The sequence below is a fragment of the Entelurus aequoreus genome, linkage group LG08 (assembly GCF_033978785.1).
Source record: "Entelurus aequoreus isolate RoL-2023_Sb linkage group LG08, RoL_Eaeq_v1.1, whole genome shotgun sequence".
NCBI lineage: Eukaryota > Metazoa > Chordata > Actinopteri > Syngnathiformes > Syngnathidae > Entelurus > Entelurus aequoreus.
This window is the reverse complement of record NC_084738.1, coordinates 24,512,486-24,536,255: the sequence shown is the minus strand read 5'-3', so window position 1 is coordinate 24,536,255 and position 23,770 is coordinate 24,512,486. Positions and strand designations below refer to the sequence as shown.

Here is a 23,770-nt window from a genome sequence, read left to right as displayed (position 1 = left end):
AAACCATCCCAAACATGACCGAAAATATGGGAAAGCTGCTGATGGTGTGTTTGATGAAGAAGCAGATGAAATAGTACAATAAGGGTATCTATTCAAGATAATCGCTATACATTACTATTACATTACTTCATAAAACTACTGTAGTTGTTATAGTACATTCTACTGTCTTATTTTAAAGCAATATTTATCATCCAAAAGTTTGTTTTTCCCTTTAAAAGTCACATTTCATGTTAAAATAGTGCTGTTTTGGTAGGGCCAAGCACCAATTAAATTGATTTCAAGTCATTTAAACAGGCAGATGTTGATATGATATACAAGTGTTTTGAGTTGAGATGGCCGTCACGGAACATATTAAGTTTGTAAGTTGAGGTACTGCTGTACTGTATATTGAAAAAAACAAATGCTCAGCTTTGAATAACATTGTGAGATCAGGTGTCAATTTAAACATAGCAGGTGCTGCTAATATTTTGTTTACTTAAATTAGCTAGTCATAATATTAGAAATACCGCTCCAGAAAATGCAGTACATCAACACAAACTAAAATAAAATAAAGTCGGAGATATTCACAAAAAATGTATACTAATTAAATAAGAAATGTATACCTTGAATGAATAATGGATACATTACATATTACCGGTAACTGCAATATCCTAAAAAATGTTTTTAAATTACCTAACTTTAAGCTCTGCAAGGGAGAAGTATGAGTTTAATACACAATATGACCCTTGACTCCAGCTACCACCCACACCTTGAATAGGGTAGCTTGCACTGACATGCCCCCATAGTGCCTGCATGGCAGGAATAGGTGGTTAATATTTGTATAACTATACCATGTTATTAGAAAATCACAATTTTAAAAAAATTCTACATTTTTCACAACACCTAAAAAGCAAAAATTGTGTAGTCTGTAATATTACCCTCCATTAGGGACAGTTGAGTTTTTATAAACCTTACAGAGATTTTACCAGAATTAGTGTGATGACTGACCACCAATAGCAAGGCCAAGGAAATAATAGTGTACTTTCTTCGAGCTAGCTGTTTTATCTTCACTCTGTGATAGATGACAGAAAGATGAGAATCCTCCGGCAGTACATTTTGTTCAAACAGGTTATACATCACTCTTGTGACACACTGGCTGGAGCTCATCTTAAGCAAACGTCAGTCTCCGAGACTGCTCTGTGATGTGTATGATGGGGAAAACCTTTGGATCCTGACTCATAGATGATGTGGTCACATTTGATAACACACTCAGACATAGCATGTGTGGACAAGCTCAGTGATGCATCTGATTGGAAGGTTCAGCACTAGTTGAGATAACACATGATATGTGCATACAGAGGCAGGGCTACCAAGGAGGAAATAAAATAAATAAGCAACTGACATTGACTCATATCAGACAGATTTCTTATTGGCATGAGTTTATTTGTCAAGGGCCATTTTGTCTGGTATTTCATACATGAAACCGGTTTTCAATTCAAACTCCTGATTTTCACCACCCTAAACTGTATTTGTGAATTCATGTGTGTTTGTAGAGTTACACCCACCGGCCTTAATACTTCTAAGTGCAATGAGTGTAATGAGTTATCCCCTACAGCAGTGTTTTTCAACCACTGCTAGTGTGCCGTGAGATGCAGTCTGGTGTGCCGTGGGAGATTATCTAATTTCAACCAATTTGGGTTAAAAATATTTTTTGCAAACCATTAAATATAGTCTTCAAATTATGTGTTGTTGTTGAGTGTCTGTGCTGTCTAAAGCTCGGCAGGGTAACCGTGTAATACTCTTCCATATCAGTAGGTGGCAGCCAGTAGCTAATTGCTTTGTAGATGTCGGAAACGGCAGGAGGCAGGGTGCAGGTAAAAAGGTGTCTAATGCTTAAACCAAAAATAAACAAAAGGTGAGTGCCCCTAAGAAAAGGCATTGAAGCTTAGGGAAGGCTATGCAGAACGAAACTAAAACCGAACTGGCTACAAAGTAAACAAAAACAGAATGCTGGACGACAGCAAAGACTTATTGTGGAGCAAAGACGGCGTCCACAATGTACATCCAAACATGACGTGACAATCAACAATGTCCTCACAAAGAAGGATAAAAACAACTGAAATATTCCTGATTGCTAAAACAAAGTAAATTAGGGAAATATTGCTCAAAGGAAGACATGAAACTGCTACAGGAAAATACCAAAAAAAGAAAAAAAAGCCACCAAAATAGGAGCGCAAGACAAGAACTAAAACACTACACACAGGAAAACACAAAAAAGCTCCAAATAAGTCGCGACGTGATGTGACAGGTCGTGACAGTACACCTACTTTGAGACAAGTGCTAAATTGATGCATGGTTGGTTACGACTTTTTACTGTCAACTGAGTTTCATTTTTTAATGATTTATGCTGGTGGTGTCCCTCCAGATTTTTTCTACGCAAAAAATGCGCCTTGGCTCAAAAAAGGTTGAAAAACACTGCCCTACAGCAGTGGTCCCCAACCTTTTTGTAACTGCGGACCGGTCAACGCTTGAAAATTTGTCCCACAGACCGGGGGGATGATTTTTTTTATTGATTTTTTTGTCATAAAAAAATACAATCATGTGTGCTTACGGACTGTATCCCTGCAGACTGTATTGATCTATATTGACATATAATGTAGGAACCATAAATATTAATAATGGAAAGAAACAACCCTTTTGTGCGAATGAGTGTGAATGAGTGTAAATGGGGGAGGGAGGTTTTTTGGGTTGCTGCACTAATTATAAGTGTATCTTGTGTTTTTTATGTTGATTTAATTAAAAAAATTACATATATTTGTTTTAATTTTATTTATTTATTTATTTTCTTGTGCGGCCCGGTACCACTCGATCCACGGACTGGTACCGGGCCGCGGCCCGGTGGTTGGGACCACTGCCCTACAGTACAAGAGTATTACAGTAAAATAACTAATAAATAAGATAACAATGGTCACTTTGGACTGCTACTGTTGGAGGTATTCATTCAACATTATATTCAACATTCAACTGTACTTATTTATTCCGTCATTATATAATTGTTGAGGTTTGTCTGTTTGTTAGTTAGCAATTCAAAATGTTGTGGGCAAATTTGGCTGAAACCTTTAGGTAATGTCCAAAATTGGATACGGAACAAGCGATTACATTTTGGGGCTGATCCAAATCATTCCTACTACCTTATCTTGCGTTCAAATTACAAGCCTCAACTTCGGTGTTTGAATGCCAGCAACTCCACAGAGAAATTAGATAGTGGATAACTAACAAAAGGGTTCACTACATTTATTTCAATCAGCTATGAATAGCTCAAAAAGTAATGGACACATTTTGATTAAACATTTAGGAAATGTCAGAAATGGGATATGGAATAAGCGATTACATTTGAAGGGTGGGCCGGAATACCGTCTGGATTTAGGACATTTTTACTATTAAGAGGTAGCGCCTCATGAAGGTCTGTGCTCTCCAAATTATTTTCTAGTTTATTTAATTTTTCATGTATTCATTTACTTTAAAGGGTTAATATTATGTTTTGTATATGTTTTAAAACACTTTCTTGTGGTCTACGTAACATGCAGTCGTGGTTCTTTAGTCAAATTGTTGCATAGATTATGTTTTACAGGCTGTCTTCAAACCGTTTTCTGACCGTCTCTTTAGGATGCACCGCTTTGTGGGCAGCCTTATTCACGCACCTCCACTTCGACTGCGTCTTCTCCCTGTCAGCCGTGTTGTAGTTTTTATCGCTTCCATATCGAGTCTACCGACAGATATAAGTTCAAACTACACGCTACTTTGTATTAGAAATGGCAAAAGCGGGGGATGTATGTGCGTGTACGAGCCAGTCTGCCCCACAACAAAAGGACAGAAAAAAAGAAGGAACTTATTGCTTCTTATTACTTATACAATAGCGGACTCGCTTAAAACTCGTCGCGTAAAACTTTACCATATATGGAGATATCCGCTGACGGTGTGGCGCGGTTGGAAGAGTGGCCGTGCCAGCAACCTGAGGGTTCCTGGTTCGAGCCCCAGCTTCTACCAACCTAGTCACGTCCGTTGTGTCCTTGAGCCAGACACTTCACCCTTGCTCCTGATGGGTCGTGGTTAGGGCCTTGCATGGCAGCTCCCGCCATCAGTGTGTGAATGGGTGAATGTGGAAATAATGTCAACGCGCTTTGAGTACCTTGAAGGTAGAAAAGCGCTATACAAGTATAACCCATTTACCATTTACATCACATGTTGAAAAAATGTCACAGTTTGTGCAAACTCCGAATGGCTCGTTTGGAGTAAGTATGAAAGACGACTGGATTGTTTTATAAATATCTCCGCCATGACTCCATGTTTTGATTTCAAATTCTCGAGACTTATGCAGATATTAAATACACAAAAACAAGTACCAATATGTAAGAAAAGTTGGTTTCGCATAATAGGTCCCCTTTAAATTATTTCTATAATTTATTTTAAATGTCTAATAGCATCCAGATAACATTTTGAACCAAAAAAATAAATATAAAAGAATCGGCATGCCATCTTCCATAGACACCAAAGCATGTTTCCTCATGCTCTGTCTGCATTACGTCATACGCATCATTCCGCATCTTAAAGAAAACATCAGTAGAAGAGGACGCAAAATCCTTGTGGAATACTATCGGCTTACCATCTATTTTTCATTTTTAACGCCAGGTCTGTTCTTATTTCTCAGTTTGTTTGGCAGGTTCTGACTCAGTCTTTCTCTCCTCGAAAGTGATTTTCGGGATCGCCTTAGGCCAAAACCTTTCATTTTCAAAGTTAGAATCATTAAAATGATTGCTGCAAATTACATTTGTCTCGCTTTGTCCGTCCCATTTTGCACGAGTCAATTCAATTGGGGACGTCCATAATTTCCTCATATTCCTATTATTTGGAAATGTATGCAGGGTGATCCCGTCTTTAGTTGTATTGCTAACACCTGATTTTATCAGCTGCCGTCCCTAAAGCAGTGGCCAATAAATGTCAACTATGAGTACATACAGCAGGGATATTCAACTAAATTGTTTTGGGCGACTTCTCTCTTAGTCTTATTATTATTATTATTATTATGGTTGTACTTGTATAGCGCTTTTCTACCCCTTTTTAAGGAGCCCAAAGCGCTTTGACAGTATTTCCACATTCACCCATTCACACACACATTATTAGTCTTAATACTATTATTATTAATAATCTTATTATTATTAGTCTCATTTTGTATATTCCGGAGAACCTGCATCCTCCACAGTAGACTTTTGATTTGAGTCTATTCATTTTGTCAGAGTGGGCGGCACAGTGGTACAGGGGTTAGTGCGTGTACCTCACAATAGGAAGGTCCTGGGTTCAATACTGGGCACGGGATCTTTCTGTGTGGAGTTTGCATGTTCTCCCCGTGCCTGCGTGGGTTTCCTCCGGGTACTCCGGCTTCCTCCCACCTCCAAAGACATGCACCTGGGATAGGTTGATTGGCAACACCAAATTGGCCCTAGTGTGTGAATGTGAGTGTGAATGTTGTTTGTCTATCTGTGTTGGCCCTGCGATGAGCTGGCGACTTGTCCAGGGTGTACCCCGCCTTCCGCCCAAAGCAACTGAGATAGGCTCCAGCACCCCCGCGACCCCGAAAGGGGACAAGCGCTAGAAAATGGATGGATGGATTTTGTCAGAGTTATATGAGCGTTGTTTTTAGGGACCTCCTCCAAAAAGCTAGTCAAAGATCATTTCTATGACAGCACTCTAGTGTTTTTAAGAATCTGCTGCAAAAATTTGAGTCTCTCACAAGTTTTTTGAGCTGAACTCATGGGCCACGAGTTGAATAGCTAAAATGATGAAAAAGAGAGGACTTAGAATGGAACCTTGAGGAACACTATACAACTATAAATTTGAACAATTGACAACTGCATCAGAAGTAAACAAGTTACAATAGCACCTCAGTTATATAAATCACATTATGAAAATGAACTACCAAAAAGGAGTACTCAAAGAGGTACCTTGAGGAACGCCTCAGTTATAGGTTGACAAAAATCAATGCAAGGATCTGCCAATGTGTTTACAGTGGTCCGAGTTCCTCTACACAACAGGAGCACGCTAGTATTTTTAGGAATTTGCTGCGAAAATGCTTGTCTCCCAAGTTATGAACCAAACTCGCGGGTCGGTATGGTGTCATTCCCGGGCCGGATTTTGTCCCCCGGGCCGCCAGTTGAATACTAGTGATACAGTGCATCCGGAAATTATTAACAGCGCTGAACTTGTTCTTGATTTTGTTATCTTTCAGCCTTATTCCAAAATTGTATAATTTAATTTTTGTCCTCAAAATTCTACAGACAATACTCCGTAATGACAAAGTGAAAAGATTTTAGATTTTTTTAATTTTGCAAATAGTACACAGAACAAGAATTATGATGAACATCTTGAACATATTTTTTCCTTTTTTTCGTTTTTTTTTTTTTTAAATTGAGACAAAGATTATTTATGTATTTAATATTTGTTTGCTTACTGGTATATTATTTAGTTATTGTTTATTTGTTCACTGTTCTGTTACAGAGAACAAGGAAATTGGATAAAATTGCTATTGAATGAAAAGAGGTAGGATTAAATAAGCTCTGCTTCTTCCTACTCCTTTTCGGACGTGCTGTAATGAAACAACTGGAATTGTGTGATGCATTACATTGTATCGTATGCATGTTCAAATTAAACTGAAACTAAACTGAACTAAAATGTATTAAAAAAAATAAAAAATAATAATAATAATAATTGGTGGATTGCTGCAGAGAACAACACGAAATGGTCTGAATGTGAGTGTGAATATTGTCTGTCTATCGGTGTGAGCCCTGCGATGAGGTGACAACTTGTCCAGGGTGTACCCCGCCTACCCCGGTAGAGGTGCTGCAAAGAGAAATGGGCGAAACTGCCCAAAGATAGGTGTGCCAAGCTTGGGGCATCGTATTCAAAAAGACTTGACGCTGTAATTTCTGCCAAAGGTGCATCAACAAAGTACTAAGCAAAAGATGTCAATACTTATGTACATGTGATTTTTGTTTTATTTTTTAGTTTGAACAAATTTGCTAAATTGAAAAAAAAACTGTTCACATTGTCATTATGGGGTATTGTCTATAGAATTTTAAGGACACAAAAATAATGTATTCCATTTTGGAATAAGGCTGTCACATAACAAAATATAGAAAAAGGGAAGTGCTGTGAATACTTTCCGGGTGCACTGTATACAGTATCTTAACTGTGTACAGTTGAGATACTGTAAAGGACAAGCTGAGTGATTGCTGCATGAGTAAGCGTGCATTCTTTTACATCCTAATAAATCATATTGATTTATTAGGGGTTGTGCACCAACCTTGTGAGCATACTTGCATTACCTTAGTAAGATTAAATTATTTTGGTGCAAGACTTCCTTCAAAAAGAACACTTTGCAAACATCAGGAGAAGTGATGAATGGACCCTGAGTGACAGAATGATATCATAATATCTTGCTGTTCTTCTACCTCCACTAGCAGTGTTTCACACCCTAATAACATCTAAAGTGAAGCCTGCAGGTGCACACCAACACCACCCTGGCCTCTTTGTACCTTTTCGCCCACTCTTTCTCCACCGCCATCTCGACCTCTGCTGCAGTGGTGCGTTGTTGGGCCTGTACAAACAGCTGCTGAAAGCACAAAGGCAGCATTTACCAGTACTTTCTGGTGACCTTCAGAGGGCAATGTTGTTGTAGCTGGACGTTGCCTTTTGGATGGCAGAAGTAGCAACAGGTCAACACGTTTGTTTGCGAAGCGTGGGTGTTGCAGGTGTGCAGGGGGGTGGTGTTTGGTCATATGTACCATATTGTGAATGCCTTCATTCATTTTGGGTGTTTTTAAAACCATATACATTTTTTGTGTATGCCATTACTGTATCTTCTTACATAAGCTGTTTAACACTAATTCAAGTACGATAGTCAGGTTCCTTGACTCCCTGTTGTTTTTTTTGAGGAAATTACTTTCTTCTGGCTCCTAATTGGGTATACTACCCTTTAAAGTACAATGTTTAGGTACCACCTGCTGCTTTGGAGTGTGCTTGATAGCTTACTAAAGTGTTTTTAGAACTTTTTATACCCTCGGGTCGGAAAATTTGTTTTTATAGCCTTGGAAATTCTGTAGGCTTTCTTGGAGAGCAGCCATATAACTATACAGTTATATGGCTGTTAAATACACATAACTATACAGTATGTCCACATATGATGCCTCATGCTGTACTAAGGTTTACACCAGAGCACCGTCCTATAGTAAACCTTGAGTCTAGATTTCACCCCATTGTGATGGCGGTAGCACTATAAACTGCTTAGCTACAATTGTCCAGCTCTGTTACAGTGTTGACTCACAGCCATTGTCTCTTGCCATATGCTGCTCTATCAGTGCCCCAGCTTGGCTGTGAATGTAGAGGCTTCTGTATCTGCATGCACCCTCATACCAGAAACATTCGCACAGATTTCTCTGACAGATTGACAGCTGTTCAAATACTAAATGAAGATAAATCATTGTTGTGTACTCGAAATGTGTGTGCAGTTCTGGAAAAGAAAATGTTAAATCATCAAATTTAGAATACAGTTTTAAAGGTGCTGTTTGTAACTTCCTCACAGTAACATTTTTCAAAGCAAAAAATTTAACAAGAACACCACCGGCTAGCTTATGTTAGTAGTTTAAAAGAACACATTTCTTTGACAATTGTCTATATTTTTAGCAATTACAAAGTTAAAAAAATTAACCTAATAAAGTGATTAGTGTTTAGGGCTCACTCACTCAGTCTCGTCAACACATATATGCAGGGAACGCATGCTCGTATACAAAAGCAGTCCAAGAGAAGCAGCGGACAAGTTGCAGTCATGTTGTTGTTATGATATCCATCCATCCATCTATTTTCTACCGCTTGTCCCGTTCAGGGTCGCGGGGGTGCTGGAGCCTATCTCAGCTGCATTCGGGTATACCCTGGACAAGTCGCCCCCTCATCACAGGGCCAACACAGATATAATAATAACAGACAACATTCACACTCACATTCACGCACTAGGGCCAATTTAGTGTTGCAAATCAACGTATCCCCAGGTGCATGTCTTTGGAGGTGGGAGGAATCCGGAGAACCCGGAGTACCCAGAGGGAACTCACGCAGTCACGGGGTGAACATGCAAACTCCACACAGAAAGATCTCGAGCGCAGGATCGAACCCAGGAGCTTCGTATTGTGAGGCAGACGCACTAACCCCGCTTCCACCGTGCTGTTGTTATGATAGAATATACAATGACAGGTAACGCTAGCTATCCAAATTGCTATTATTAGCTAACAACACCTAAAGTTAATGCGTGTGCATACGTACAAGAAGCCGTAAGAGGGCGGGATCAATCCATCCATTTTCTACCGCTTGTCCCGTTCGGGGTCGCGGGGGGGTGCTGTAGCCTATCTCAGCTGCATTCGGGATATACTGTGTAAAATACACTGGAAAGTTTGCGCTCTCTTGGCGTCTGTTTAAATGTTGCAAACAGCCTCTTTAAGTTCTATATTTGAAAAAAGCACAATAATTAACAGACACGTGTCACTTTCTAGGGATGGTTCTAATGGAGATTGCAGATGTCCACAAGAAGGTCCTTTTTGAGATGGAACAAAATGTAAGTAGTCTTAAAAGTATGGTTGTATTTGTATTTGTTATGTGACCTAAGCAAAGAACTGTATTTGGTTACAGAAGTGGTGCTCTTTGCTTATGAGACAGTAAGATAAGATCAACTTTATTCGGCCCACATTCATGGAGAACTAAATTTGGTAGAACTAAATTGAAAAAAATAGTAATAACATATTGTAACAGTTGCCAGTGTGTCGGTTTCAGGAAACGCACGTTACCATTTCCTAACGCCGCGATTGTAAGACTGCTAACATAAAACTGATACACTGTAAATTGCACCAACAAGCGTCACAAACTACGCCCTCACCTGCATGCCAACTTGGTGAAAGCCAGGCCCTAATGTCCACCACAATATAATAATAATATCAATAATAATAATAATATAACTGTATACTGTAATTTAGTATTTTTTAAATGAGTTGTAAATAAATAAACAGATAAATCTTAAATCTGAAAAAACAAATTCTGGTGTTTATTCTGATTTTGTATTGTTGTTTGTTTGTTTGTTTGTTTTACTGGTTTTGAGTACAGTAGTGTACATGTTTAATCATAATTTACGCATAAGTTAAAAAAAAAACTTCTAAATGGTATAAATATTTCACAGTAAAACATTGGATCACCATGAGAAATAATACTACAGTAACAAACTTCCTTAAACGTTATATAATTTCATGACCCCACAGGACAGCTGTTAATTATTTTCATCAGAGAGTGTGTGCACTTACACAAAATCAGTCCAAATGAAGCAACTAACAATTTGCAGTTACAATATGTTGTTGTTATAATAGAATATGCATTCAATGATAGCTGACATTAGTAGTTAAACTTAGCTAAATCACTGTCATTAGCTGACAACAGACTTAACTAATGTGTGCGTGTCGCATAGGACGTAGTCTATGTCATTACGCACTAAAAGTCGGAAGAGGGTGGGATATAATGCTTACAATACATTGAAAAGTTAGCACTTCTAGGCAGCCGCATAAAGGTTGCAAACAGCCCCTTTAAGTAAAGTAACTATATTATTCAGAATTAATTTATGCGCGTACCTTCAATCCTGTAGTTTCTGGTTGTAAGTGTGGGTTTATTTTAACTGCCATCTATGTTTTAGGGACATGCCTGCTACAGCTACTACTACTACTACTACTACTATACCACTTCAGATTGTTTTCTCCAGCTTGGTCGTAAACCAAGAGATGGGAAATATAATAACTGTTCTTAAAGATTAAAAAAAAGTTGCAACTTTTAAAACCTTCGACATTGAACCAATTAATTCTGTCCAGTATATGAGAGCTTGTCCCTGCAGCCCTACGCCAGGCAGAAATACTAGAAACACCTGTTTAAGTCTGTCAGGGAGACTAAACTGCAGTATACTTTGCAATGGAAGAAAACATGGTGTCCCAAAATGCATAGTCGTATCTACATGGCAAAAAAAAGCAGGAAATCATTTACCAGGAAGCTCTTTAAAGCCCATTATCATGGTGCCGTATCTCAATGTTGCCACGTGACTGAGATGCGCTGTTCAAAGAACTCTAAAATGATGTGTGCGCTGCATTAAAAGCGATAATTTGTTTTTGTCTGGATTACAGCTTAAGAGATTTCACAGAGAAGTTCTTACTGAGCTGGAGAAGAAGACAGAAATGGATGTAAAATATATGAACGTAAGTGCCTCAATTGGGTTTGTTTGTTTTATCAAGTCTATCATTGCCAATTTACTCCAGACTTTAAGTACAATACAAAAGCTGTACCAAATAAAATGTGTTTCTACTGTTTGCCACTTCTATTTAGTTAAATAAGCTAATCAAAATACATGACAAACATCTGTCAGTATGAGGTATTGCAGGTGTACACCACTGCATTGTCAACCAAAACAATATTATTATCTTTGGAAAGGCAACTCAGCTATTGCTGTATTGTTTCAGAAATTAATGTAATTATTTCATTAAATAGTTATATATTTTTCTGTGCAAGTGATTGCATTCTCAAAAACGTGCTCTCGTCCCCTAGGCCACATTCAAGCGCTATCAGTCGGAACACAAGCTGAAACAGGACTCCCTGGACCGTTCTCAGACGGACCTAAAAAAGCTGAGAAGGAAAAGCCAGGGCAAAAATGTGTCCAAGTATGAGGTCAAAGAAAATGAGGTGAGACTGACACCAAACGAGCTTCTCTTTACTGTATTTATGTCCATAAAGTTTCTTTACAAATAAAAAAAATATTACAAAGTCTACTGATGGTGAGATATCTAAATCAGATGTCTTCTTCTGGTCGGGCTTGGTTGCCTGGACCGATCTGACTCTTTCTTGCCATTTATCACGATCTTCCATTTGCCAACTTAACAGTTGGCATTTGGCAATTGGGATTGTAGGTTGTCCTAGGTCGGCCAATTCCGGTGTTGCTGTGTCTTGTTGTCTATAGCACTCACAAGTTCTTCCTTGCTTCTTTAGCAATGGCCAGCGAATCGTTTTTTGATTGTTGTTGATAGAGCTGTCAAGCCAGCATAAAGCTATTGCTTTAAGGGGTGCTCTTTTCACGAGATGTTCAAAACCGCACGTAATATGTCTTCTAATCTTTTGTGTCCAAGTGATTGAACCATATACAAGCGGAGACTCCACCACAGCTCTGAAATGTTTTGTCTTCATCTTGTCTGGTAAAATAGATTTCCACACTATTTTTATTCTGTCCAAGGCTGCCCATGCCTTTGAAATTTCAACATCCCTTTCGGTAGAGGCTATGTTACTACCACGGTAAGTAAACTCTGTGACATTTTTCAGTGATGTTTTGTTTAAAGCATTGATTTCCCAGGCAGTATTGAAGGTCATAAACTCTGTTTTTTTCGCGTTAACATGTAGGCCAATAAAGCTGGCAGCAGTTTCATGCATGTGTAACATTTTTTTGCATCCTCTGTATTGTCTGCTAAAAGAGATATACCATCTGCATTGTCTGCATCAGTTATATGGATGGCTGGGTATCGCCTGCGTCTGGATTCGACCAAAGCAAATTCCAGTTTACTGTGCATATCTACTGAAGTGCTTCGCACGTAGTCAAGACAGATGATGAACAGAAATGGGGCCAGGATGTCTCCTTAGAGCACACCAGCACAGATGTAAAAAAAATCATCTGGTGATCTGACGAAAGCTCGAGTTTGTTTGTAGAGCATTAATATAGCATGGACAGTTCCGATAGGTATGGCATATGCCTTTAAGATGCTTGTCATTACTACATTCAGGTTTTTCACTTTGACACCTTTGATTAATCTCCTGACAGTGAGAATTTGGTCAGTTGTCGAACGGTCTTTCCTGAATGTATTCTAATTTTTTTCTGAGCAGCTTTTCAATCTTTGGTTGTATACGATTAAAAAACATTGTATTGTATATTTTAGCTGTGATTGAAGTGAGTGTAATTCTTCTGTAGTTGCTTGGGATAGCCAAATCGCCTTTTTTTGGGACCGGAAGTATACAACCTTTTCTCCAAATCTAATTTTGATGGTAAACACAGTTACAGAAATCTAAAAAATATATCATTGCAGCTGCCTGTTTTCCAAACTTCTGGGGGGATGTCACCCAAACCCGTTGCTTTCTGATTTTTGACTTTCTTAAGCTCTGCTTCCAGTTCTTCCATTGAAAAAATACCTTTCTTGATATCGAGTTCCTGGTAAGCAATCTGCTGAATTGGCTGGTCTGTTGAATGTATTTTATTGTATTCAGTGGTTATCAACATTTTTAAATACATTGTATTAGTATTGGACAAAGATACTGACATTTCTGACCTAAAGAAAAAAAAAATTGTGCTTGTTGTTTGTCAACATTGATGAGGCTGTGCTGCAGCAAACATGGCAATAAATCTAGTTCTGTCTTAATGGGCTTTGTGCAACTGTAGTGCCCATTTATAAACAAAAACTTGAATATTTAATTCTCAATTTTCTTGATATTTCTGATTGATTACAAAGCACAGTAACATAGTAGGAGTAGAACCTTCACATACTCTTAATATCCATTCATATTAATAATTAATTATATATCCATTATATTACTATAATATGTGCACATATATATGTTTAGGCTATATATATTGTTACTTTACATGATAGCTGTTCGATGTTAACCCAGTACAGCCCCCAAGTCAAAAAGTTTGGACACCCCTGATATATCAATCAATCAATCAATGTTTATTTATATAGCCCTAAATCACAAGTGTCTCAAAGGGCTGTACAAGCCACAACGACATCCTCGGTGTCGAGTGGGTCTGACATAATATTGTGAAAGTCCAACACATCAGCGAAAGTCCAGTCCATGGTGGGGCCAGCGGGAACCATCCCGAGCGGAGACGGGTCAGCAGCGTAGAGATGTCCCCATCTGATGGACAGGCTAGCGGTCCACCCCGGAGCAGAGTAGAAAAGAAAAGAAAAGAAACGGCAGATCAACTGGTCTAAAAAGGGAGTCTATTTAAAGGCTAGATTATACAAATGAGTTTTAAGATGAGACTTAAATGCTTCTACTGAGGTAGCATCTCTAACTTTTACCGGGAGGGCATTCCATAGTATTGGAGCCCGAATAGAAAACGCTCTATAGCCCGCAGACTTTTTTTGGGCTCTGGGAATCACTAATAAGCCGGAGTTCTTTGAACGCAGATTTCTTGCCGGGACATATGGTACAATACAATCGGCAAGATAGGCAGGAGCTTGACCGTGTAGTATTTTATACGTAAGTAGTAAAACCTTAAAGTCGCATCTTAGGTGCACAGGAAGCCAGTGCAAGTGAGCCAGTATAGGCGTAATATGATCAAACTTTCTTGTTTTTGTCAAAAGTCTAGCAGCCGCATTTTGTACCATCTGTAATCTTTTAATGCTAGACATAGGGAGGCCCGAAAATAAAACGTTACAGTAATCGAGACGAGATGTAACGAACGCATGAATAATGATCTCAGCATCGCTTGTGGACAAAATGGAACGAATTTTAGCGATATTACGGAGATGAAAGAAGGCCGTTTTAGTAACACTCTTAATGTGTGACTCAAACGAGAGAGTTGGGTCGAAGATAATACCCAGATTCTTTACCGAGTCGCCTTGTTTAATTGTTTGGTTGTCAAATGTTAAGGTGGTATTATTAAATAGATGTCGGTGTTGAGCAGGACCGATAATCAGCATTTCCGTTTTCTTAGCGTTGAGTTGCAAAAAGTTAGCGGACATCCATTGTTTAATTTCATTAAGACACGCCTCCAGCTGACTACAATCCGGCGTGTTGGTCAGCTTTAGGGGCATGTAGAGTTGGGTGTCATCATATAATATATATCATATCATATATATATCATATATATCCTCATTTAAATCCTCATATATATGTATGGTTATAATACATGTTACTACATTTTGAATTATACATTATTTTATAGCATCTCTGCAATTGAGAGTAAAATGAGTGATTACTTCTGCCTACCAGTCCTAACTGTTATTTCTCCTCCTCCCTTAGACTTGTGTCTTCTGCATTTTAACAATTGCTCGCTGTGTTTTATTTGGACTTCACTTAGCTTCAGAGGTCTATTTGCCGCCTATTAAAATTGACTTTAATTGCCAAATAAATGTGATGAGTAGGTTAACGAGTCTGAGTCATAGTGCTTGAGGTGTGTATTTACTTTACTGATAGAATTCATGACTGTTGCTGGAAGTTAACAGTTTTGTTGTGATGTCTACACAAAAATCAGTGTGTGCTTCGCAAATCACCGTGGTAAGAAGAGTCCAAATTGGGTTGTTTGCTGTAAAAGTAGCTTCTTAAGCGAGTATCAGCTCATGTTTATCACTGAGCCAGACAATACATGCTCCCTAGGTGGAAACCTCAGCTTGATACCTTGAACGGGCCTCCTCCTCTTCAGTCGAGTGAGCTGAAACTGGGAGCTCTCCTCTTCTCCAGCGGCTTCAATTCTCCCTAAAGTGAGGCAATGCCGAGCTTTCTAATAATCATGCAGCTTAAGGGCTCACGGAAGCGTGATTGCTGCTCACGCCAGGTCTGTGAGATTGCAAATTCAGTGAAAATGAGAAGTGAAGCGCACTGATTCAGCGTCTGACTGGCTATCATAGAGATACAGTATAAAGCGAATATGGGAACAAGCGGTTTGATTGTTGCCATGACAGCCTGAGGAGTCCATTTGAGAAAGGAGGAATAAACGAGTAGAGGGAAGGTTAAAAGGTCCTTGTGTCAGGTCAGTATTTTTCAACATCAGGGTCATTCTTGATCCTTCTGCTGTACTTAAACACCAAACAGGCTGAAGGTTTGTCTGTGCCTTACAGTTGACATATTTTCCACTGATAAATCATTAATTACCTTATTATTGTCTCAATGTTCTACCTTATTTATACTTGCACCTTACATCATTTCTTTTTTTTTTTTTTTCACCTCACATCATTTCCATCTCCCAGTCTCCCAAGTTCCAACAAAAAAGAAAACAAGCAAAAGAGACAATGAATAATTACAACAAACAGAGAGACACAACAACAACAAAGACAAAGATAGCCAATCACAAACTCCTTAAATATAGAAATTAATTTTATTCTGCCTGCACAGAAGATAGCTGATTATACCAAATGGACCGAACCATTTGAAAACACTTGGGAAAAAATCCTGGAATGTCTTGTTCAGGGGTGTCAAATGTACGGCCAGTGGGCCTGATACGGCCCACAAACAGGTTTATTCTGGCCCATAGTCCTCAAGATAAATTTGCTCAGTATGAAAATTAGCTGCAATTCTTTAATGAAAGAAACTGCTGTTCTAAATGTGTTCACTGGATGTCGCAAAAGCAATTCAAGTGTAAGCCACGTCACAAATGGCACTGTTTAAAGGTGACGTGTCCGCTGACTTTGAGCGCTTTCTAGATTGGCTGCCGCTACTCCAATCAGCGCAGGTGCAAGCATTCAGCTGCTCCTCTTATGGCTGGCAGCAGATGGCGGCAGACTGATGCAGAATCAACACACAATGCCTTCTTTCATTGTAAATATCCACTCAAAGGACAAAATAACAAAACAGTAAAATGCAGACTTAAGTCAACATGCCATCATCTTTGTAGTAGTTAGAGTTCCCTGTAGCGCTCGCAACTGTTTTGACGGTGCGATGCTCACCCTGAACTTCATTGTAAAAATGTGTGTTTCCACATTTGTTGTTTGCTCTATTTTATTTTATGCTTAAATCTACCATGCTCACTTTGGTTAAGTTTGTAGTTATGTTACTTTGATTTTGGCTACGGTGTCATTTTGATAATTGTTTTGTTTATATTATAATAGTAATATTTGAATGATGATAAATAAATGTGTTGTAGCAGTTGCGGATGTTACCAATGCTGCAGTTTGAGGAACACTTGGCTGCTTTTCCAAACACGTGCTTAATGTTTAATGGCTTTGAAAATACACACAGTTTATTGTGTTCTTCATGGTGTTTTTGAAACTGCACCAATTTTGTCTCTCAGAATCTTCAACTAACTTAAAGTGTTTTGCCAAGAGGATTAATTGTAATGTGTACATTATCTGAAGGTGCTTGTTCTATTTTGGCCAAAGTAAAACAAAGAAAACAATCTGAAGTTGTCTTTATTTTTAAGTAATCATGCAATGATTTTACCAGTTTGTCTCATGCGGGGATAGATTTTCCTCCATGCGGCCCCTGAGCTAAAATGCGTTTGACACCCCTGGTCCTGTTTATAATTAATGTACTTAAACATAAACAAACTTATTTAAAGCATAAGACTAGAACCCATTGACTTGACAAAGTCTAAATTTAGTTAAAAAAAAAGGTGCAGATGATGCTTTATTAGTCAAATTTGAAATCATACTCATGAATCGTTTTTTAATTTAAAGATCTGCTTAAGGTATGCGGAATATGACGTGGCCCAAACAATATTACAGTATTTCATATACGGGTAAATTAGGCTGTAACATGATGTCATGACACAGGACTGATTTTCTGCATGGTAGACCCTTCTAATAATATCATAGGATTTCATAATTATTGTGCTTAAATACTCAATGTGGTTTTCCCAGGACAATCTTTTATCAACTAACATACTGTCCCAATACATTTTGTACAAACTACTTGTTTAAGTTTGCTGTTTAAAATGTTTTTTTTATTTCTAAAAATGATGTAGCTTGATGTGTTTATATTCAAGGAAAGTTTGTTCATCTGAAACCACCTTGCGGTATATTTTAGATATTGGCATTTCTGATTAGACACCCAAGGTCAGAGTGAGACATGACATTATTTGTATCATCAGCAAATAAAACTGGGAGACAGGACTCAGATATTGCAGATAATTACTATTAATAAAACTAAAAACAGAAGAGGCCCAAGGATGGAACCTTGCGGCACCCCTGACTATATTTAATATTTTCTAGATAAATCAATTAATTAATGAATATACTGTACATTAATACAAAGAGAATAACATGGTCAACTGATTTAAACGCTTCAGAGAGATCCAGGAATAACCCAATAGCAAACATATTTTTATCTACCTCAGTAGATATTTTGTCAATAATTTACAAAAGAGCCATATATGATGAGCGTATCTGCGAAAGCCATATCTGTGTTTGTACGGGGTGTTTTTTCTTCATAATGTTTCATAAACTTTGCAAAAAGCCGGTAAGGTAGAAATCGGCCTCTAATTGTTTAACGTTGGGTTCGCCTTCTTTAAAAAAATGAAATGCCTTTTATTGATTAAAATACCATAATGGGATATTTTATGAAATGCCGTGATGCAATGACTACCTTTTTTCCTAAATTAATTTATTTCCATGGTAACAGCATTTCTCACAAGTTACACACAATTGTTAGAGGAACAGCAATTTATAGTGCTTGTAAGTGTTCTTAAACAACATACCCTTAGGTTATTAATCTCCTGACCTTGCTGGTTTTGTGTCGACAGTACATAGAGACCATCTCGTCGCGCCAGATGGACATGCAGAAGTTCATCGCCGACGGCTGCAAAGAGGCTCTGCTGGAAGAAAAGCGACGCTTCTGTTTCCTAGCCGACAAACACTGCATGTTCTCCTATCATATTAGCAACTTCCACGACAAGGTGTGAGCTGACACATAAATACAGCTTGTAATTGGCCATATCCACAAATGAACACGGTTAATTTAGAAAACGCACAATTTTCTTCTAAAGAAAAATGTCCATCCACACAAGTGGAGTAAAAAAAATCTGTCCACATAAAGACACATTTACTTGTTGTCATGTTTATTTTTTCCAATCAGAAACCTGAAAAAAAAGCCACAGCTGACTTGGTCGTGCATTATAACTAATGAAGAGTACCGAATTTGAAACTTTTTAAGGGCACCAAACAATTTCCATCGGTACTACCTGGTATCGATTCAGGTCAATTCAAAAGGTGCCATGTTCCGATACCTTTGTTGCTCGTGTGTGGTTTCAGACTCAAAAACTTGGTGGAGAAACAATCACTCAAGCAACACTCAGAGCTGCCTCAGTCAGACTGCTTCTAGGTGATGTTACAATTTCCAATGCCAACAAAGCAAGTATGCCTGGTAACGCAAAGTAAGGCCCCACTTTTCCAAAATGTACTAGCTCAATGCTAATTTACATTGGCTTTACCATATACATTGCTACCGATTATCATTTGCAACTTTACATGGCGATTTCAATCATTTGATATTGAAAACTACAGCTAAGATGCGTGTTACAATCAAACAGCAGGTGTGTAAAGCATGCAATAGTTACAGTATAAAGACTAATTAGAGCGCAACATAAGAATATAGTGGCACATATATCAGGCAAATCATGGCAAAGATGACTCCCTAGCTAGGATACGCTACCACCATCTAACGTCTTGGAATTTCATGTGCATACAAAATCTACAATATTATACTTGCAAATGAGACTCAAAAATGTAACCGCACAATTATCCTAATCGGCTACATTTAAAATGTTACACAAAAAATATATATATTTTATTGTTTAACAATTTTACAATATTTTGCACACACAAAAATACCGAAAATTGCTACCGGTATCGATTCCCAGATACTGGGAATTGGTACCGTATTGGTTCAAATGCACATATCTGTTAAAGTCGCTGCGCATACTTACTAGAAGCAAGGAAAACATTTCTGAATGATTTTTTTGATCTTCCATGTATTAATTATAATAATAATGGATTAGATTTAAGGTATAAAGCTCTTTTTCTCGACACTCAAAGCACTTTACAGTGAAAACTGCGAACCCATTCACTCCACATTCACAGATTCATGATGGTTAGCTACATTTGTACCCACAGTTGCCCTGGAGTAGACTGATGGCCACATGGCTGCCTAATTACGCCCATGGCCTCTCCGACCACCACCAAACATTTATTCACATTCATACACCCATGTGAGCCGCACTGGGAGCAAGGTGGGTGAAGTGTCTTGCCCAAGGACACAACAGTAGTAACTAGGATGGTGGAAACTGAACTCGTACCAGAAAGTTTCTGGACGGCCGTTCAACCATCTTAGCCATATACTTCTGCACAAAATAAAAACAACACTTGTAAGTTAAATTACTTATTACTTGTGTCCTGTTGGGTTGAAAAACCTGAGATAATGTTGGACATTTCACAAACACGCTTATGCAGGAGTTTTTACAAATCTCTATTCTCCACCCTGGCTGGAGTTATTCGAAACCTCATTTTTTAAAGATGAAAAACAATGTTTGCGTGTGGCCAAAGCGTACAGAAAAATATGTGTTTTTAAAATATCCGTATTCATGTGGACAAAGCCCTATATTATAGATTTTACCGTTGTCTCTCTGCGTGCCTTCAGGCCAAAGAGCTGCTAAACGAGAAGCTCCCCAGCTGGCAGGAGATGTGCTGTGACATTAGCAAGGTGCCCGACACGGTCAAGGTCATGATAGACGGACTTTCCACCAATCAAGAGCATTCGCCGCTTGTGGAGCGCTACAACAGGGTTTGTGTCTGTTCTTCATTTGTGTATTCATGCGGCACACGTCAACACCACTCTGCTAGATAATGAGGATTACACCTAAGTGCTTTGATCTTTTTCTTGTTTGCGCTTTATCTCGTAATGGTGCTGTTATCAGATGATTGTTAGAGTGGCTTTTAGGTGAATATTTTAGCAATGTTTCCTTCTGATAAAGTCTACTGAGGTGTGTATTGATGAGTAGAAGAGCCTTGGTAACATCTTATCACATGTTTAACACTAACTCAACTTTGAGCCGCACCTTTACATACTTTGAGTTTTTCTTTACGTTTTTGTCAATCATATTGTTTGTCGTCCCCTCAGAACAGGGTTGAGTTGCTGCCTCCCGCACCACCACTAAAGGCGCAGACCAGTCCACTCGCTAACATGTTCAACCCAGAGCCAAAATCTCCAATCACCTCGTCTTCAGAGTATCACTCAGGTACAGTAAAACACATGTGTCACCGTGTCAGCAACCAGTTAGGACCTTATTAATGGCCTGCTATTTATGTACTGACCCGAATATAAGACGACCCTGAATATTGTTTTCTTGTGTTTCTGTATTTTGTTTTGTTTTCTGCGATTTTATTTTAGTTTCCGTTTACTGTTTGCTTCTTTTTTCCACTATTCTTCAGTCTGGGCGAATTGTTCCTCACCTGTCCCTGATTGGCAATCAGGACACACCTGTTCTTGGTTGTCCATCAGGATGCTTTATATGCCAGCCCTGTTTTACAAACCCCGTTTCCAAATGAGTTGGGAAATTGTGTTAGATGTAAATATAAACGGAATACAATGATTTGCAAATCCTTTTCAACCCATATTCAATTGAACGCACTACAAAGAAAAGATATTTGATGTTCAAACTCATAAACTTTTTTTTTTTTTTGCAAATAATAATTAACTTAGAATTTCATGGCTGCAACACGTGCCAAAGTAGTTGGGAAAGGTATGTTCACCACTGTGTTACATCACTTTTTCTTTTAACAACACTCAAGCGATTGGGAACTGAGGAAACTAATTGTTGAAGCTTTGAAAGTGGAATTCTTTCCCATTCTTGTGTGTGTGAATGTGAAAAATATTGTCAAAGCTCTTTGAGTTCCTTAAAAAGGTAGAAAAGCGCTATACAAGCACGACCCATTTACCATTTACCATTTACCATTCTTGTTTTATGTAGAGCTTCAGTCGTTCAACAGTCCGGGGTCTCCGCTGTCGTATTTTACGCTTCATAATGCGCCACACATTTTCGATGGGAGACAGGTCTGGGGCCGTACTTATCAAGCTTCTTAGAATTACTCCTAAGAAGTCTGCTAAGAGTTGACTTAAGAGTAAATAAATTCTTCGCTGAAAGCTACACTTAAAAGTTAGTTATCAAGCGTCTTACTCACACTTTCAGCGAAGTGTAGGACTGAATCTTAAGTGTCACACTCAGAGCTGAATTACGACATTACTATGTGCCGTAAACGGAATTTTAGGTGACGTCATTTCTGTGTCCATTGAAATGACCAATCACGGAATGGAATCCGTTGTCTGAGAATAAAGAAATATCTTGGAAATATTTAAGTGGACAATGGGAGTGTATATTTTGACAATAAACTACAAAATAATACAAAACAAACTAGTCCCCGTCGGCACTCACGCTACCGCTCCCTCTCTTCTATCGCCCACACACTCACTGACGTCACTCACCTCACGGCCACACACATACGCTACTGTCATAACATTTTCTTTCCAATTCATTAATTAGGCAACTAATTTGAAACTGGTGTGGGTGGCTCTATATATACTAGCCCACTGCAGACACATGCAGAAATCAACAAGGAATCGAAAAGTATTAAATCTGTGACAAAAATAATATCTGCTCTGTCTAAACGATACCGTTTGATCAGCTGCTCGTCATCAAAAAAAAAAAAAAACATTGTTCCGTTCCCTGAACGTTCGCGCACGTCTCTCTCGCCTCAGTGCCATCCCCTGCTGGCAACTCCTAACCACTTAAGATACCTCTGAAGGTCTCTTAAATATCGTGGAGAGTAGGAGTGATTCATAGACTTAAGAACGTTGATAAAAAGCTTTTATTCTTAAGTTTGAGAGTAGGACTAAATTTCGCAAATTCTCAGGACTTAAGTGTAAAATGGCACTCTAAGAAGCTTGATAAGTACGGCCCCTGGACTGCAGGCGGGCCAGGAAAGTACCCGCACTCTTTTTTTACGAAGCCACGCTGTTGTAACACGTGCTGAATGTGGCTTGGCATTGTCTTGCTGAAATAAGCAGGGGCGTCCATGAAAAAGACGGCGCTTAGATGGCAGCATATGTTGTTCCAAAACCTGTATGTACCTTTCAACATTAATGGTGCCTTCACAGATGTGTAAGTTACCAATGCTTTGGGCACTAATGCACCCCCATACCATCACAGATGCTGGCTTTTGAACTTTGCGTCGATAACAGTCTGGATGGTTCGCTTCCCTTTTGGTCCGGATGACACGATGGCGAATATTTCCAAAAACAATTTGAAATGTGGACTCGGCAGACCACAGAACACTTTTCCACTTTGCATCAGTCCATCTTAGATGATCTCGGGCCCAGAGAAGCCGGCGGCGTTTCTGGATGTTGTTGATAAATGGCTTTCGCTTTGCATAATAGAGCTTTAACTTGCACTTACAGATGTAGCCACGAACTGTATTTAGTGACAGTGGTTTTCTTAAGTGTTCCTGAACCCATGTGGTGATATCCTTTAGAGATTGATGTCGGTTTTTGATACAGTGCCGTCTGAGGGATCAAAGGTCACGGTCATTCAATGTTGGTTTTCGGCCATGCTGCTTACGTGGAGTGATTTCTCCAGATTCTCTGAACCTTTTGATGATATTATGGACCGTAGATGTTGAAATCCCTAAATTTCTTGCAATTGCACTTTGAGAAACGTTGTTCTTAAACTGTTTGACTATTTGCTCACGCAGTTGTGGACAAAGGGGTGTACCTCGCCCCATTCTTTCTTGTGAAAGACTGAGCATTTTTTGGGAAGCTGTTTTTATACCCAATCATGGCACCCACCTGTTCCCAATTAGCCTGCACACCTGTGGGGTGTTCCAAATAAGTGTTTGATGAGCATTCCTCAACTTTATCAGTATTTATTGCCACCTTTCCCAACTTCTTTGTCACGTGTTGCTGGCATCAAATTCTAAAGTTA

At 38.8% G+C, this 23,770-nt stretch overlaps 1 protein-coding gene across 2 annotated transcripts in view; it reads left to right on the top strand.

The window, feature by feature from the left end:
- The window catches only part of baiap2l1a (BAR/IMD domain containing adaptor protein 2 like 1a), a 56,688-nt gene that overhangs the window by 16,375 nt on the left and 16,543 nt on the right, over positions 1 to 23,770 (top strand). For both annotated transcript variants that reach the window (XM_062056081.1, XM_062056080.1), the window contains 6 exons: positions 9,573 to 9,634; positions 11,232 to 11,303; positions 11,650 to 11,784; positions 18,542 to 18,694; positions 20,434 to 20,577; positions 20,914 to 21,031. In XM_062056081.1, the coding sequence (XP_061912065.1) occupies positions 9,573 to 9,634; positions 11,232 to 11,303; positions 11,650 to 11,784; positions 18,542 to 18,694; positions 20,434 to 20,577; positions 20,914 to 21,031 (684 nt within the window). The remainder of the gene's footprint in view (positions 1 to 9,572; positions 9,635 to 11,231; positions 11,304 to 11,649; positions 11,785 to 18,541; positions 18,695 to 20,433; positions 20,578 to 20,913; positions 21,032 to 23,770) is intronic.